At 37.8% G+C, this 13,868-nt stretch overlaps 1 protein-coding gene across 1 annotated transcript in view; it reads left to right on the top strand.

Annotated features, from left to right (window-relative positions):
- The window catches only part of LOC122788286 (sodium channel protein type 4 subunit alpha-like), a 1,768,016-nt gene that overhangs the window by 1,345,624 nt on the left and 408,524 nt on the right, over positions 1–13,868 (top strand). Inside the window, exon 15 of the mRNA XM_044055359.1 lies at positions 9,059–9,232. Within this exon, the coding sequence (XP_043911294.1) occupies positions 9,059–9,232 (174 nt within the window). The remainder of the gene's footprint in view (positions 1–9,058; positions 9,233–13,868) is intronic.

The following is a 13,868-nucleotide window of genomic DNA, read 5'->3' on the forward strand; positions in this document are numbered from 1 at the left end:
TCCGCCTAAAAAACTTTCCAGAACAGAGCCAGTCTCAAAAATAATGTCAGAAAATGTTCCTTTATGAATAAGAACAAAAGCTCCTACCTCATGAACCTTCACTCCCAGTGGGACCATTACATTTTCCCTGTCCATTTTTTGTCTTTCTTCTGAGTTCTTACCATGAATTTCCTTTGATTGTTGACATTTCCTTTCCTCTGTTCATCTCTTTTCAGTTTCATTGCAGTTTCCTTAACAGTCTCAGCATACAATTTCTTCTTCTGGCAATCTTTTTTTAAAATGGCTTCTAATTCTGGAGATTGGAATTTCACTATGAGAAACATGCTTCCTACACTTTGGCTTGCTCTGCAACAACAATTCACCCAAAATATCATCTTGCAACCCTCCTAACTAAAGGGTTGTAATAACATATCCATCATTCTTTTGAACATTTGCTTCCAATGAAAAAAAAAAAGCTGAACTCTAGGCTATCTGCCATTGTAGATTTCCTTGAGTGCAGTTCTCCCAGCTGCCACTGCACTAGGATCAGAACAAACACTCTTCTAATGAGTAGGAGAAGTTTCCTAATGGCCTGGCCAAGTTAACTGTTGTAGTACGAGTACAATCTTGGATCTCCCCTGAAACAGGCTACTAGGCTAGTGAGACTAGCCTGGTCAACAAAGGATAAAAAATAAATTTCAGTCTCAGCCTGGGACACCTGCAGAGATATATTGCAAGTGGTAAAATATGTATAATATTCTTAAAACATAGAGGAATTATATACAGTAACAGAGATAAACACACATTATATGCAATTTCTACAGACATACAGACAGATGAGGAGGTTTATAAAACTTGCAATGCATTCTTACATACAGTTAAGTTAAATAAAAATTAATGGGTCTATATTATTTAAATGAAGACTTCTAACTTCGAATACCATATGGCTGATACTATATGGTCAAAGTTAGAAAACTTCGAATTTGTAAAACAAAAAAAAAAAGAAAACACTAAACTCTAAACTAAGGGTTGCACCCCCACATGAGGGGCTTCACCTACCACAACCCCTGCTCTTTAAATATAACAACTCCGAAACCGCACTATAATGTGGTAAAGGGAAGAGTTCCCTTTACTGCACTTTAATGGTATATTTAAAGAGTGGGTGGTGTGGGGGGGTGCAGAGGATCTTACCCCCTGCTTTAACATCTTAGGTGACCTTTTTTTTTCCCCCCGTATTCGAAGTTTTCTAACTTCGACCATATGGTGTCGGCAATTTGGTATTCAAAGTTAGAAATCTTCGTTTAAATAATATAGACCCAAAATTAATATGTCTTTTAACAAAGGGTTATATAGAAGGCTAAGATTGCTTACAATACAGACCTAGAGTTTGAAGTACTTGAGCAGTTCATGAGTATGGCAAGAGGTTTAATTATGGAGGGGTCAAAGCAGAGGGAATAGCGAACATGTCAGCAAGTGAGATTTCATAGCTTGATTAGGTTATCTGACCTGAGATATCACACTAGTATTTTATCATTTCATGAGGTGCACTTTTAGCTGAAAATTGAATTTTAGGCATGAAGATGTGTCTTTAAGTGAGGCAGGTATAGATTCCCAGATTTTTGGATATAGAACAGAGAAGCAGTGATTTGTGCATTGGAATCTAATTTGAGGAGCCACTGATGAAGGTGCAAAATGGTCAGAGTTTCTAACGTTGTAGGGTAGGAAGTCTTTTATTAGCCTGGAAGCTAATGGAGAGAAAGTTTAGTTTTGTACTAGTTTAAATAGTTTTGATCTGAGAAAGAGATCTGTCCTTTGACAGTAAGCCATTTTCTTTTTATAGTACTTTGCTTCTTCTTTGGGGGAGTGTCAGGAACCTGCCTATTTTGTTGGTGAGTGCTTGAATGTGAGTGCAAATGATTTTTGGTGATTTTGTTTTGAGGTGTATGATATTAACGGAAGACGTATTCTAGTTGAGATAGTAAAATGTCTGTTTTTTTCTATTGTGTTTCTGAGGCGGTTTGAGAGGAAGGGAGAGAATTTGTTAGCATAGGAAAGTAATGGATTTAGTTTCTTTCTTGTACTGTCAAAGTTTAGGGAGAAGCTGAGAGAAGGATCTATCCAGCGTCTCATGTATTTAAATGAGTTAGTGTTTTTGTTAGTGGCATTGTAGTTAGTGATTCATAGCATGGAGGTAGCTTTGCTTAGTTTTTATTTTTGTTTGGCTTTGAAGAGCATGTCTTTTGTTTTGGGTGAATTGAGTATACGTTTATTGTTATTGATCCAGTGAATTAGGTGAAGGAAGTCTGAGTTAAGTTGTGTCTGTAAAGCTGTGCGGGATATATTTGAGCAGTACCATGTGATCAGCACAGAGTAAGAGGGGGAGGTGAGAAAGAGGGTAGTTTGTCGATAAATATGGAGGAAAGGAGAAGGGGAAGAATGAACCGTTGCAGTCGCTGCAGTCCACCTTGCTTCAGACTGGCTAGTAGAGAGAAGGAAAGAAGTTTAACATGGAAATGTTAGTTAAACAGCAGACAGTTTGGAACCACAGTAGAGGATCAGGGCTAAGGCTTATATCAAACAGATGGTATCAAAATAGAGAGACATCTGCTAGACTGAATGCCTTTTCTGTTCAACAAAGATGTCACCTGTGAGTTGTCCTCTGTCAGTCACTAGTAGGCTATCATCCGCTAGTGTCCATAAGGCTGTTACGGTGCTCCAGCCAGTCCAAAATCCATATTGTTTGTTAGAGAGAAGGTTGTAGTCTAATACATGTTGTGTCAACAAGGTGTGAATATTTTTTGAAGATTTTTACCAGGTTGGGTAGGGTAGAATTGAACAGTAGTGTGACATTTTAGTGGGGATGGGTTGTTTTGAGATTGCTCATTATTAAAAAAGTTCCCATGTGCCTAGCATGGTGTTTTCTGTAAGGCACGAGTACATACTTGAAGGTTCTTATGATGTAATCCCTGCAGCTGTACATCAACCAGGGGAGGATGCCATCTGATCCTGGAGGACTGTCAAATTTTAGCTTTTTGAAAACTATCACAATATATTTTATTTTAATATGCTTGAAGTAATATTGAAGAGTTACAGGCATGTTTGCTCTGGTCAGATGAGTAGTGGGTAGGTTGCAGAATACCAGTAGAAAGTCTAAGGGGAAGAACGTTTGTGGTGTTTTATGACATGATGGTTTGTTTCTACATATGAGTCTGTTTACTTCTTTCCAGAACTGTTTGGGTGTGTTGACAAGGGAGTTTTTTGTTGATTTCATTAGCTGAGTTATATGCCTCCTAATGGCTTGCATTGAGAAATTTCTAAGTTGGACAAATGTTTTTTTCTTGTGCCTGTGGTTGGGTTGGCTTTCCAAGAAAGTTGTGTTTCATCTGTTAGCTTTAGTAAACATTTAAGTTAATTGGTTAACTAGTCATTCTTTTTAGCTTTGTGCAGTCCAGTAATTAATGGGAAACAGGTGTTCTGTAGTGTACTTAGGGTGGTAGTGAATAGTTCTGCAGCAAGGTTGGCTTCAGCTTCATTTATAATGTTGGACCAGTCTTGAGTGCTGAAGAATTTGAGTTTTTTGATATTGGAGCCTGATTTGTTTCTAAGACAGACCAGTTCTGGTAGGATCTTTTGAAGAGGGGTAGGTAGTAGAAAGCTGATGGGGTAGTGGTCTCTGATAGACAGTGGATGAATACCTGTATCAGAGACTAGTGAGTAGTTGTGAATGATTATAAGCAGAGATGTAGCTGGCTTAATCAGCATCATGTTGTGATACAAAAACTAGCACCCTACCACCTTTGTTCTTCAAGTGAAGAAAAAAAAGTAAAAGAGTTCTGCAAAACTGCAGAAATGCAGACAGTATCCAATTCACAACACCCCCACCTCCCGGCTTTTCAATTGAAGAGCAAAACAAACAAAAGTCCACAATCAGGTACCTGGGACTCATGAAATGCAGGAGCCAATCAGGTCATGTCTCTGTACCCTGCTTCCAACCCTCTTGCCTGACATTTTAATTTAAAAAATGTAGCAAGCAGTTGCTACAGTTTATACCATGCACAGAGAGCTACAGTGCTCAGGTTGTACTTTAATTCATAGGTTCATAGGTTCCTAGGTTGGTACTAGGCTATCAGCCCTAGGGCCTATACAAGCCTAGCCATAACAATTCCCTGGCTATTTCTTCCTATTTTATTTCTGACCCCCCCTATTTAAGTTTTTAGATTTTTTAGATTAGTTTCATAGTACTAACCTAAGCTACTAACCATTTTGAAGCCATTAAGCCCAGCTAATTATCCCCAGCAATTTCTTTAACGCTGCACCTTGTTTTTGTAAGGTAAACACCTTTTACCTGCCCACCCCCCCCACAAGCTTTCCCTTTCAGGGGGGATCAGGGCCTTCCCTTTCCAGGGACCTCTTGATCTGCAGTCAAATGCTCTACCACTGAGCTATACCCCCATTTTATTTTACCACAAATGCAATACCAGATTTTAAAAGCCAGTATTGCATTAAAGATCGATTGGGATTGACCAATCACACTCCCCCAACATTTTGCATCAAGGGCAGCTGCCCTTTTGCCCTGCCCTATTTAAGCTACTGATTGAGGTTAAGTAGGGGGTTGTTATTAGCCTTTAGATTTGGATGTGTGGGTTGCTGTACAAATTGATGTAGATTATACTCAGTGAGGGGGTCTGTTATGTTATTGTGGTTTGGACTCAGCATGTTAAGGTTAAAGACCCCAATAAGCAGGAGGTTATGTGCATTTGTTTTGATGAATGCAATATTTTGTAACAGGGTGTTAAATATATCTGTAGATAAAGGGGATTGGAGGTAGGCTAAAGCCAGGTGTAGTGATTTGTTATGTTTTGTGGATAGGGCAACTAGTAACCAGTTTAGTAGGGTAACAATATTGAGGTTAGGCTGAGCTAGAAATCAAGCCTTGTGCTGGGATTTGAAAAAAAGCCTTTCCTGATCAAAAGCTTCTGATCCACTGGCCGTTAGGGAATTGGAGAAACCTTGTGGTTAATCCAAGCAAATGAAGGTCAGGTGAGGCTTGCCAAATGGGTGAGACAGAAGACCTTTGGGGGGTCTGAGGGTGTCTGAGGAGAAGAGAAGATACTAAAAAGAGGCTACAGAGGTGGAAACTAAATCTGTCTGAACTAGAATGTGTATATGAGGATAAACATTCCCTTGTGCATTTGAGCATTTGGGGTATTAGTAAGAAATAGCTGCTGCATTTAGCATTGATCAGATAAACAAATATGTCACAACAAGGCCTTCTCCACTGATGGAAGATAGCGTTTATTGATGATTGAAGAATCACTCTTAAGGCATCAGTAACCATCAGCTGAGCTTGCTTGATAGTTTACTTTGGAAATATGCATTACTACCACAAAGTGGTGTGCCACTATGGCTCATTGCCATAGCTTCACTGCCTTTCAACAGATGAGCTAACTGTGAGTTCCCTCTGCTTGTTTATGGACCACCAGTATGTTGTTAAAATAGATAATGGTGGCACCTGGCTAAAGAAATCCTTTGGAGGCTGCACCATTAGGAAGCCTGCTGTCATCTCCAGGACACTGATGAGCAGACAGGCCATTTGTTGTGATGTCATCTCCAAGGCACTGATGTGCAGACAGGCCAATTGTTGTTATGTCATCTCCAAGACACTGATGTGCAGACAGACCATTTGTTGTGATGTCATCTCCAGGAAATTGATTTGAAGACAGGCCATTTGTTGTGATGTCATCTCCAGGACACTGATGTGGAGACAGACCATTTGTTGTAATGTCATCTCCAGGACACTGATGTGCAGACAGGCCATTTGTTGTGATGTCATCTCCAAGACACTGATGTGCAGACAGGCCATTTGTTGTGATGTAATCTCCAGGGCACTGATGTGCATACAGGCCATTTGTTGTGAATAGATCCCTTGAACTGTCTGCCCTAACCAGGTTCCTCAATAAGACCACTGCTCTCATACCAAATACCAACTTACGTGTTTTTGAAAGATGTTCACATGGCTGACCCATTTAATTATACAGCACTATTTATTTATTTTATTTATTTTATTTTACATTTGTTGACCGGGATAGTCCATTTTCAGTGGAGGCCCAAGGAGAAAAGCTCCAAAGGAAGTAATACAGAGACAGAAACTTATATAGAACACACTAAAGTACATTAAATAACAGTCAAATTGCCACACAGAGTATAGGTTAGCTGTAATAGCATGCTTTACATCTGGAAAGCTAGTTTACAACACAATAGAATTAAATTGACAATTAATTGCAAAAACAATTGTTAATATGATGCAGGTCTACCAGTGTTACCAAGTATTTAATCAGGCCTGGCACAGGTGCAAAGCCAAAGAGTCATGAAATACTGCTTGAGGGCTTTCTTAAATTTAGAAAGGGTAGTGTTTATTGTAATGTCCGGAGGTAGTGAGTTCCAAGCTTTGCCTACAGAGTTGGCAAATGTGGAGTTGCCGGCTAAGTTGTTAGCTATAGTGGTTTGCACTACAATTCTATTGGATGATCTAACCTCCCATCACTAACCTCCCATGTCAAATGTACTTTCTATGCCATTACATGGGTAACCATTTGAAATGTCAGGACCCACTAGATTGAGTCCCAAAATGCTGAGACTGAATGGATGAAAGAATGGACTTAGATATACTAAGTCCAAGAAGCCATATCTTGGAATATTCCCTTTTCTCTGAGGCATGGTGATTTCAGGGTTGCTATATATAAGTTCAGGAGGGGGTGCAGGGGGGCTTACCCCCTCCAAAAAGAAGTTTGAAGGAGAAGAATGATTTTTTCGAGATTCACTCCTCTCCTGTGTTTTCAGTCTTTTTTTTCTTTTGGCTTGTTGTCACTCGGTATTTCAAGTGCTGACATTTCAGTAGGGAGCCCATTAAATGACTAAATGAAATCGCATAACTTTTGGCATGTTATAATACACTTACTACACAGCAGCAAGTTACATTCAAGTTCCTTACTGAAGGAAATTAAATGACAGCTTATTTTAAAAAAAAAAAACTTTTATGCTGTAAAATAAGACATGGTGCTGTTATTTTGTAATATCACTGAGTCTGTGTCTGGGTAGCCAAAGACGTCTGTTGAATTTGCTCAGACAAAGTTCTAATCACATGTAGCATACATTCTGTAATGCATGATCTTTTCTAGATGCACATTCCAGGCCTGCCTGGAGAAGAAATCATTAAAACAGTACATTAAACAAGCATGGAATCATTTTCTGCAGCATGTCTCAACTTTAAGACCCTCCTTAATACTCATTCTCAGCTCTGCTAGGAAGAATGAAAGGAAAATACACCAAAAAACTGACCAGTTAATAATGATTGAGCAGCACTTCCCTGAAACAAAAGGTTAAATATTTTTTGAAGGAGGCAAGACACCTATGACCCATGTGGCAGACTTCAGCCCTGTACATCCTCCTTATGCGATAAATCATGTCCTAGCTGACATACATCCTTTGGAATGACCTCTAAGGCACAAAAACTTGTGGGTTAAATTTGCATTGCATGGCTAGGCTTATAAAGGCCCTAGGGCAAAGTGGAAGAAGGATACCCAGACAGTTCCAATAGTAGCAGGAGAAACAGATCTCATAAAAAAGAATTTACAGCCATATTTAGATGTTACCGATAACATGTAACTCTGTATGAATTGCAGAAGGAGTCATTTCTGAACACATTGCGGGTGCTGCAAAGAGCCCTTTTGGCTAACATCAAAGACTGAAACAATACTAATTTCATGAACTTTAATCATACTTTGACTTAGGAATGGGGTCCATGATATTAGAAACCTAAAAGTCTTGGAGAAATTAAAAAGGCCCTAGTGGTTGTAGTATATACTTAATACCCACTCCATAACTACACAACTGTGGGAAAAGGAGAAACACTCTACGTCAGTAATGTACATAGTACATGCACAAACTGAGATCCCGCAGTTCAATTATATTATTATTAGCAAACGTGTTCCTGAAATGATGATCAACAGCTTAGATAGAAAGCACATGCAGGGAAGCCTTTTGTCGTATAGCACTAAGTATTTAAGACTGTTGACGTTTCTGGATTTATTTTTCCCCTTTGAAGGCAGCAGGTGTCTTTTTAGAGTACATCTAACTTCCGAACACCCTGTAAACTTGTGCTTTCTTTGTACTAGAACCAGTCTGCTACTTTTCTAACTGCTCACTAAGCTTTGTCACCTTTTCCACATTTAACTTCAAAAAGCTTTCCTCAGTATCAGGTGTGTTGCAAATTTTCTCCCTGTCTGCAATTCCCTCCAGTGTTTCAGGAATGCATTTAAAAAGGTAGGCATGGAAATGCCTGTGATAATTTTTGAAACATTCATCAGCTGCTTGTAGACTACCCTGAGGTTGTCCTGTCATGGAATAGGATATAACTATGGTGCTCAACATTTGTTTTTCTAAATCATGAAATGTCAGTATTTTCCATCTGAATTTCTTTAGCGGTCATGATCTGTGTTTCATTTTCTTTGTAATTCTAAAAGTTAAATACTTCAGATTATGCCACTAATAACAATTTTAAGAGCCTCCAAGGTCTAACAGCAGCCCTTGCAGTTTTATATAAATAACTACCTTCATCTGCTAGAACACCTAATGATCTTTATGTAGAAATGGCTGTCAGAAGTTTTCCAAACATTGTGTAAGGCATCATTAAATAATATCAAAGAATGTTTTGATAACTCAGCACTAGATGAAGCCAAAAATGGTCAGTTAGAGGGATGGTGGAGAGTTAGACTGGGGTATGAGATTACATATTTTCTGATTTCTGATAATCACTTTATTGCTTATATGTGACTGGTCTGCATATTCAGTGGTCTGTGCTTTTTTAAATGTATAGCCTGCTTGCCATGTGACAATGCTACTTATACTAAATATAGATTTCTACAAAACTGGCTGTAGTCCTGTGCATTGCTATTCTAGTAAAATTAGGCTGCAGAGTGGCTACTAATTGTGCTTTATTGCTAGTAAACTTTCTAAATTGCATACAACAAAAGCAAGAAATTCTAGTTTACTAAATTATTATGACTTCTACCCTTTACAGGTCTTCACAGGAATCTTCACAGCTGAGATGGTCTTTAAAATCATTGCCTTGGACCCATATTACTACTTCCAAGTAGGCTGGAACATTTTTGACAGCATCATCGTCACCCTTAGCCTTGTGGAACTGGGGCTGGCCAATGTTCAAGGTCTCTCTGTTCTTCGATCATTCCGATTGGTATGTTTACTGACTGGGGAATCAGTCAGGGTTTATATTAACTAGGAAAGATGGTTTAAGCTCTATCATTCTTAAAGACAGATATTTCCTGATTTAATTTTCTGTTCTAAAGAATTAAGCGTACTAAGTGTCCTCAATGAATGCGTCTCTTGTATTGTTTTATAATTATTTTAACAGTATATAATTGCATGGTACTAAAGGGCAATTACAAATCACAGAATGTGCAATAGTGTTTACTTAGAGACTGGGTTAAAGTAATGCATTGCTTTTTGATATACCGGTGTTACAAGTATGCATCATAAGGAAAATACATTAACAAAAAGTCCAGCACATCCATATTTATAAACAGAGGTACTTTTGTCTGACTTATTAAAAGATTCCATACAACTATATTCACCAACAGAGTATTGAAATCTAATCACACAGTTCAATCTAGTTACATATTTGGCAAATAAATGTCCATGTAATTCAGTGAAGCATTATGTTCAATTATCTCTTTGATGCAAAATTAAGTACAGAGCAAAAATGTTATAGAACAATAATAAAAAATGCTGGGGTCTGACTGGTTAATACAAGACAAAACCTATAATGCTGACCACCAAAATATCATGGGTTGTGCTCCTAGTACAGAAATAACGTTATTCTTATTCATCTATCTTGTCCACATAACCTAAATTTAAAAACTATACTCTGCACAGATTAAAGATATTTCTATTCACAAGCTTCTGATAGCATCTACATCTTCTCCACAGATGCAATTCCCAAAAAGTAATCTCTAACTCAGTACATATTTATTTACTCCATAAATGTTTAATTAGATATTTGATGTAAAGGTATATGTCAAAGCACATACCAGCAGAAAAATCATGTGAAATTAAAGTACAGTAACAATTCATGCAAACATTCAAGATATTAAGTATCCATTATATAGATCAATGCCATTTTTCAAAAATATAAAAACTAATGAACAATAGAGGGGAGGATTGGAAAGGTGGGCTTACAAGCTAAAAAGTAAGATTTGAACAGGGGGTATTACTATTGAAGGCTGTGGTAGCAAAGATGATGGATGATAAAGTAATAAAATGTTTTCATATTGCAAAGCTTAGGGCTGTATGAGGGTAGAGTATTTGGCTATGAGTTCAAGAGACATTAAGCTTGGGCATAATGTAGTGATTTGTTCTTAAAGATGTGCTTTTTTGAAATATCTTTTATTTCATAACATACAAATGTCATAATACATCAAACAAAGAATGCAACAGAGATAAAGTATTACATAACAAATACTGAAAAACAACAGTGCTGCATATGTAATAACCTAGAACTGTATGAACAAAAGTGTTGCATGCAAAGTATTTAGTTAATTTAATATAAATAGAGAAATTTAGTTAAGACTTCTGTCCATAAAACACATTGTAAAATAATTTGCTGGTAAAAAAGTTCAGAGATGTGCTTTCTTGTTGGAAGGTCTCATAAGTTTCTTTACATATTAAGACCTTTAGTTCAGAAATTAATTATTGAGTATAATGCCCCTTTGATGTGTATCTGTCCAGACACATACAGCAACTGGAAGGCCCACATAGATATCTCACTAAAAGGATACAAGACCTAAACAACATGTCCTTCATGAAGTGATTCAAAGCCCTGTCACCATACTCTGTATTCTACAGACTGCTAACAGGTGTCCAGTGTCTGGCAAGCAAGGCATCCTCCAACCTAATACTGATGGATTTACTGCCTACCAGCACATCAAAGGTATATCTCACAGAGAATACCACTGCTCTGGAACAGACTCCCCATCCCATTGAATACTGAAGAGCAACTTAGATGTGTGGATGTGAAACAGAACATTTACCCCAGGACTGCCCAATATACTACTAATGGACAGCGTCAGTTCGTAAATGCTTTATTCCATCCATGCGTCACCTCAGATTATCTATGGCATAATCCCAGTTATTCTTATTAGGGGTGATATGTAATTATCAACAATGGGAGGGTTAAGACCAGGCTGTAACTAAATGGGATAGGGTAATTCAAGCACAAAACAGAAACTGGCTAGGCTTAAAATGGCCCTCAATGGCAATTAGCCTAATACTTAGGGATTTTATCTTTGAGGGCATTAGCAACTTCTCATTTTATTCTTTTGAAACAGAAAAGGGATAGACAAGTGGAGGTTCTTCTCTAAAACTGTTAGAGATAGATTATGATGTGCATGTGAGACGTTGCATGGATAATTCTGTTGGATACATAAGGGGAGTTAAAGATCCTGGAACTGTGAGTATTGCACCTTTATACAGAGTGTCACTGTAGGGTTATCTAGTTTACTAAGTTGCAAAATTATGGGGGTCGGGTTACTTTGGAGAGAGTTTGCTATGGCATCTAGTAGTCTTTTAGCCAGATTTCTGAATAGAATATATCCTTCCCTGTTTTGGGGAGAAGAACAGTGGGGGCTCATGGCATTGGACTGCAGCACTGCAGCCCCCCCCCGTGTGAAGAAAAAAAAGTTAAAAAAATAAAATATTTATAAATTAATTGTTTCAAATCAAATTTATTGGCTGGCTCTAGTACTTTGCTTAGCTGCGAGTCCAACTGACTCACAAAGTCCCGGAACTTGAACTGTGCATGCTCAGCGAGTTCCGAGTTTTTTTTTTTAAAAATTAGTTTCTGTAAATCTGGACTGCTGTAAAAGCAGTCCAGGTTAAGAAGAGAAGGCATCAGTGTGATGCTCAGACGTCTATATGGTTTAACTACACAGTAAAGTGGAAGGGGATCAGACTGCCACGTCCGCAGTCATGTACATGACATGGACAGCTGGATGGCTACTGATTGGTTCTCTCTCTTTCAGAAAAAGAGAGCGAGAAACCATCAGTAATAGCACAGTATTTTGCTGTTACTGTTGCTGAAGCAACTTGCTTGTTGCTTTGCTTACTGAGAGTTCTTCTGTGTTCTGTAGAATCTTTTGATTTGCAACTTCATGATCGGACAGTCATTTTAAAATTAATACAGATGTAGGTGTCTGAGTGTTTGTTTGATATGAACACTTTGAACAGTATTTGTTTTATGTGCAGTTTTTAAATGCTGCAACATGCAATGAAAGTAAATGATACAGCTGTTTTCATTTAGGAAAGAAAAGAGGCAACAGAATAGATTTTTTTCAAAAAATACTGTAGGCATAGCAAGTATTTTAGAGACCCTGTATTTTCAGTGAAATGCATATCTCTTTACATGCTAAAAATAAGTTCTAAAATCTATCTACCTGAGGTAATTGAAATTAAGAAATTAGTTTTATAAGAAATATGTCTGATATCTTCTAAAATAACATGATCAAAAATGTGGGTCTGGCAAACAAAACAATCTAGTTGTGTACTGATCTACAGAATATTTTGGAGGCTTAAGATGAAGGATCACCTTCAAGAAGTATTTTACAACAATCTGAGAAATGTATATATTGACATACAAGCAGAAACTGTAGATGGTGTCCTTTCCTTTGGTTGGGTATGAACTGGCAGAGGTTGCAAATGGGGTGAACGTCCTTGAGTTGAAAATTGTTGTTTGTAGTTTCCCCAGGAGAATAATTGCCAGAACATATTCTATTATTGCAGTGGCAGTGTTTGAAACTTTGCAGCTTTTCATTTTTCTTCATCATGACTGTATGATTGTAGAGTCGGTATATATAAAGTAAGTAACTGTGTTGGTAAGGTCCAGGGAGCTTCCTCTCTCAAAAAACTTTTCTTTTGGGATCCAGTTGAACTTTAACTATTTCATTTCACATTACTGGCAATCATCTGTGTCAGTCAAATGGAGCTGATCCTTGCAGGCAAACATAGTTTATTGTTAGCAGAGACCAAGGCAATCCTTAAATAGGCATGATTTTCTAGTGGTAGGTCTCTTACATTCTGTAAAAAGCATAACACCAAATCAAGACAAAAAAAGGATGCCTTTGTTTGTGGTACTATTCTGAAATCTTCCAATGTTCAGAATTTCGAGGTCTGGACATAGCACATTGTCTTTTTGCTGAGTTAAGAGGGCACTTTGGAGACATTATGTTATTCTGTGAGGCACCAGTGTTTGTGTTAGAAAACTTAATCAAGGCTGGTCTGTCCAAAAGTACCCATGTGAATGAGAGATACCCTTTTTATTTTCATGTTTAACGGCATCCTTTAAATAAGAGGAGTTTCTAGAAATACATAACAATGACACTGGCTCCAGCTGACTGAACTGTACTGTTTGCAATTTCTTGGCTCTGGCATGTAAAAGAGTAAAGAAGCTGGCAGTATAGGCAAGTGATAAACAGGTCAGCAGACCCACTTTTGGATTACCCAATCTTACTTTTGGCGTAATTAAGGCATTCTTGTCGTGGTAACACATATATGAGATTGCATTTGTCTCGGCTTAGAATGGGAATTCAGGGTTAGACTTCTAAAGATCCTCATGGATAAACAGTCTAGTAAGTACCTATGAACCTATGAAAGAGATTATTGAGTTAATTTGTTTATATTTCGTCTCCGATATGATCATAGCTAGTTTGCAGATGATATAGAAATGAGTACCTTCTACCTTGCTAATATAGCACATCGCTGTGGTGTGTATTTCTGACATCTGCAAAGTTGCAGACATGATAACTGAACTGAAGGTCATG

Source organism: Protopterus annectens, chromosome 13.part0, assembly GCF_019279795.1.
Source record: "Protopterus annectens isolate FY-2018-M chromosome 13.part0, PAN1.0, whole genome shotgun sequence".
NCBI lineage: Eukaryota > Metazoa > Chordata > Ceratodontiformes > Protopteridae > Protopterus > Protopterus annectens.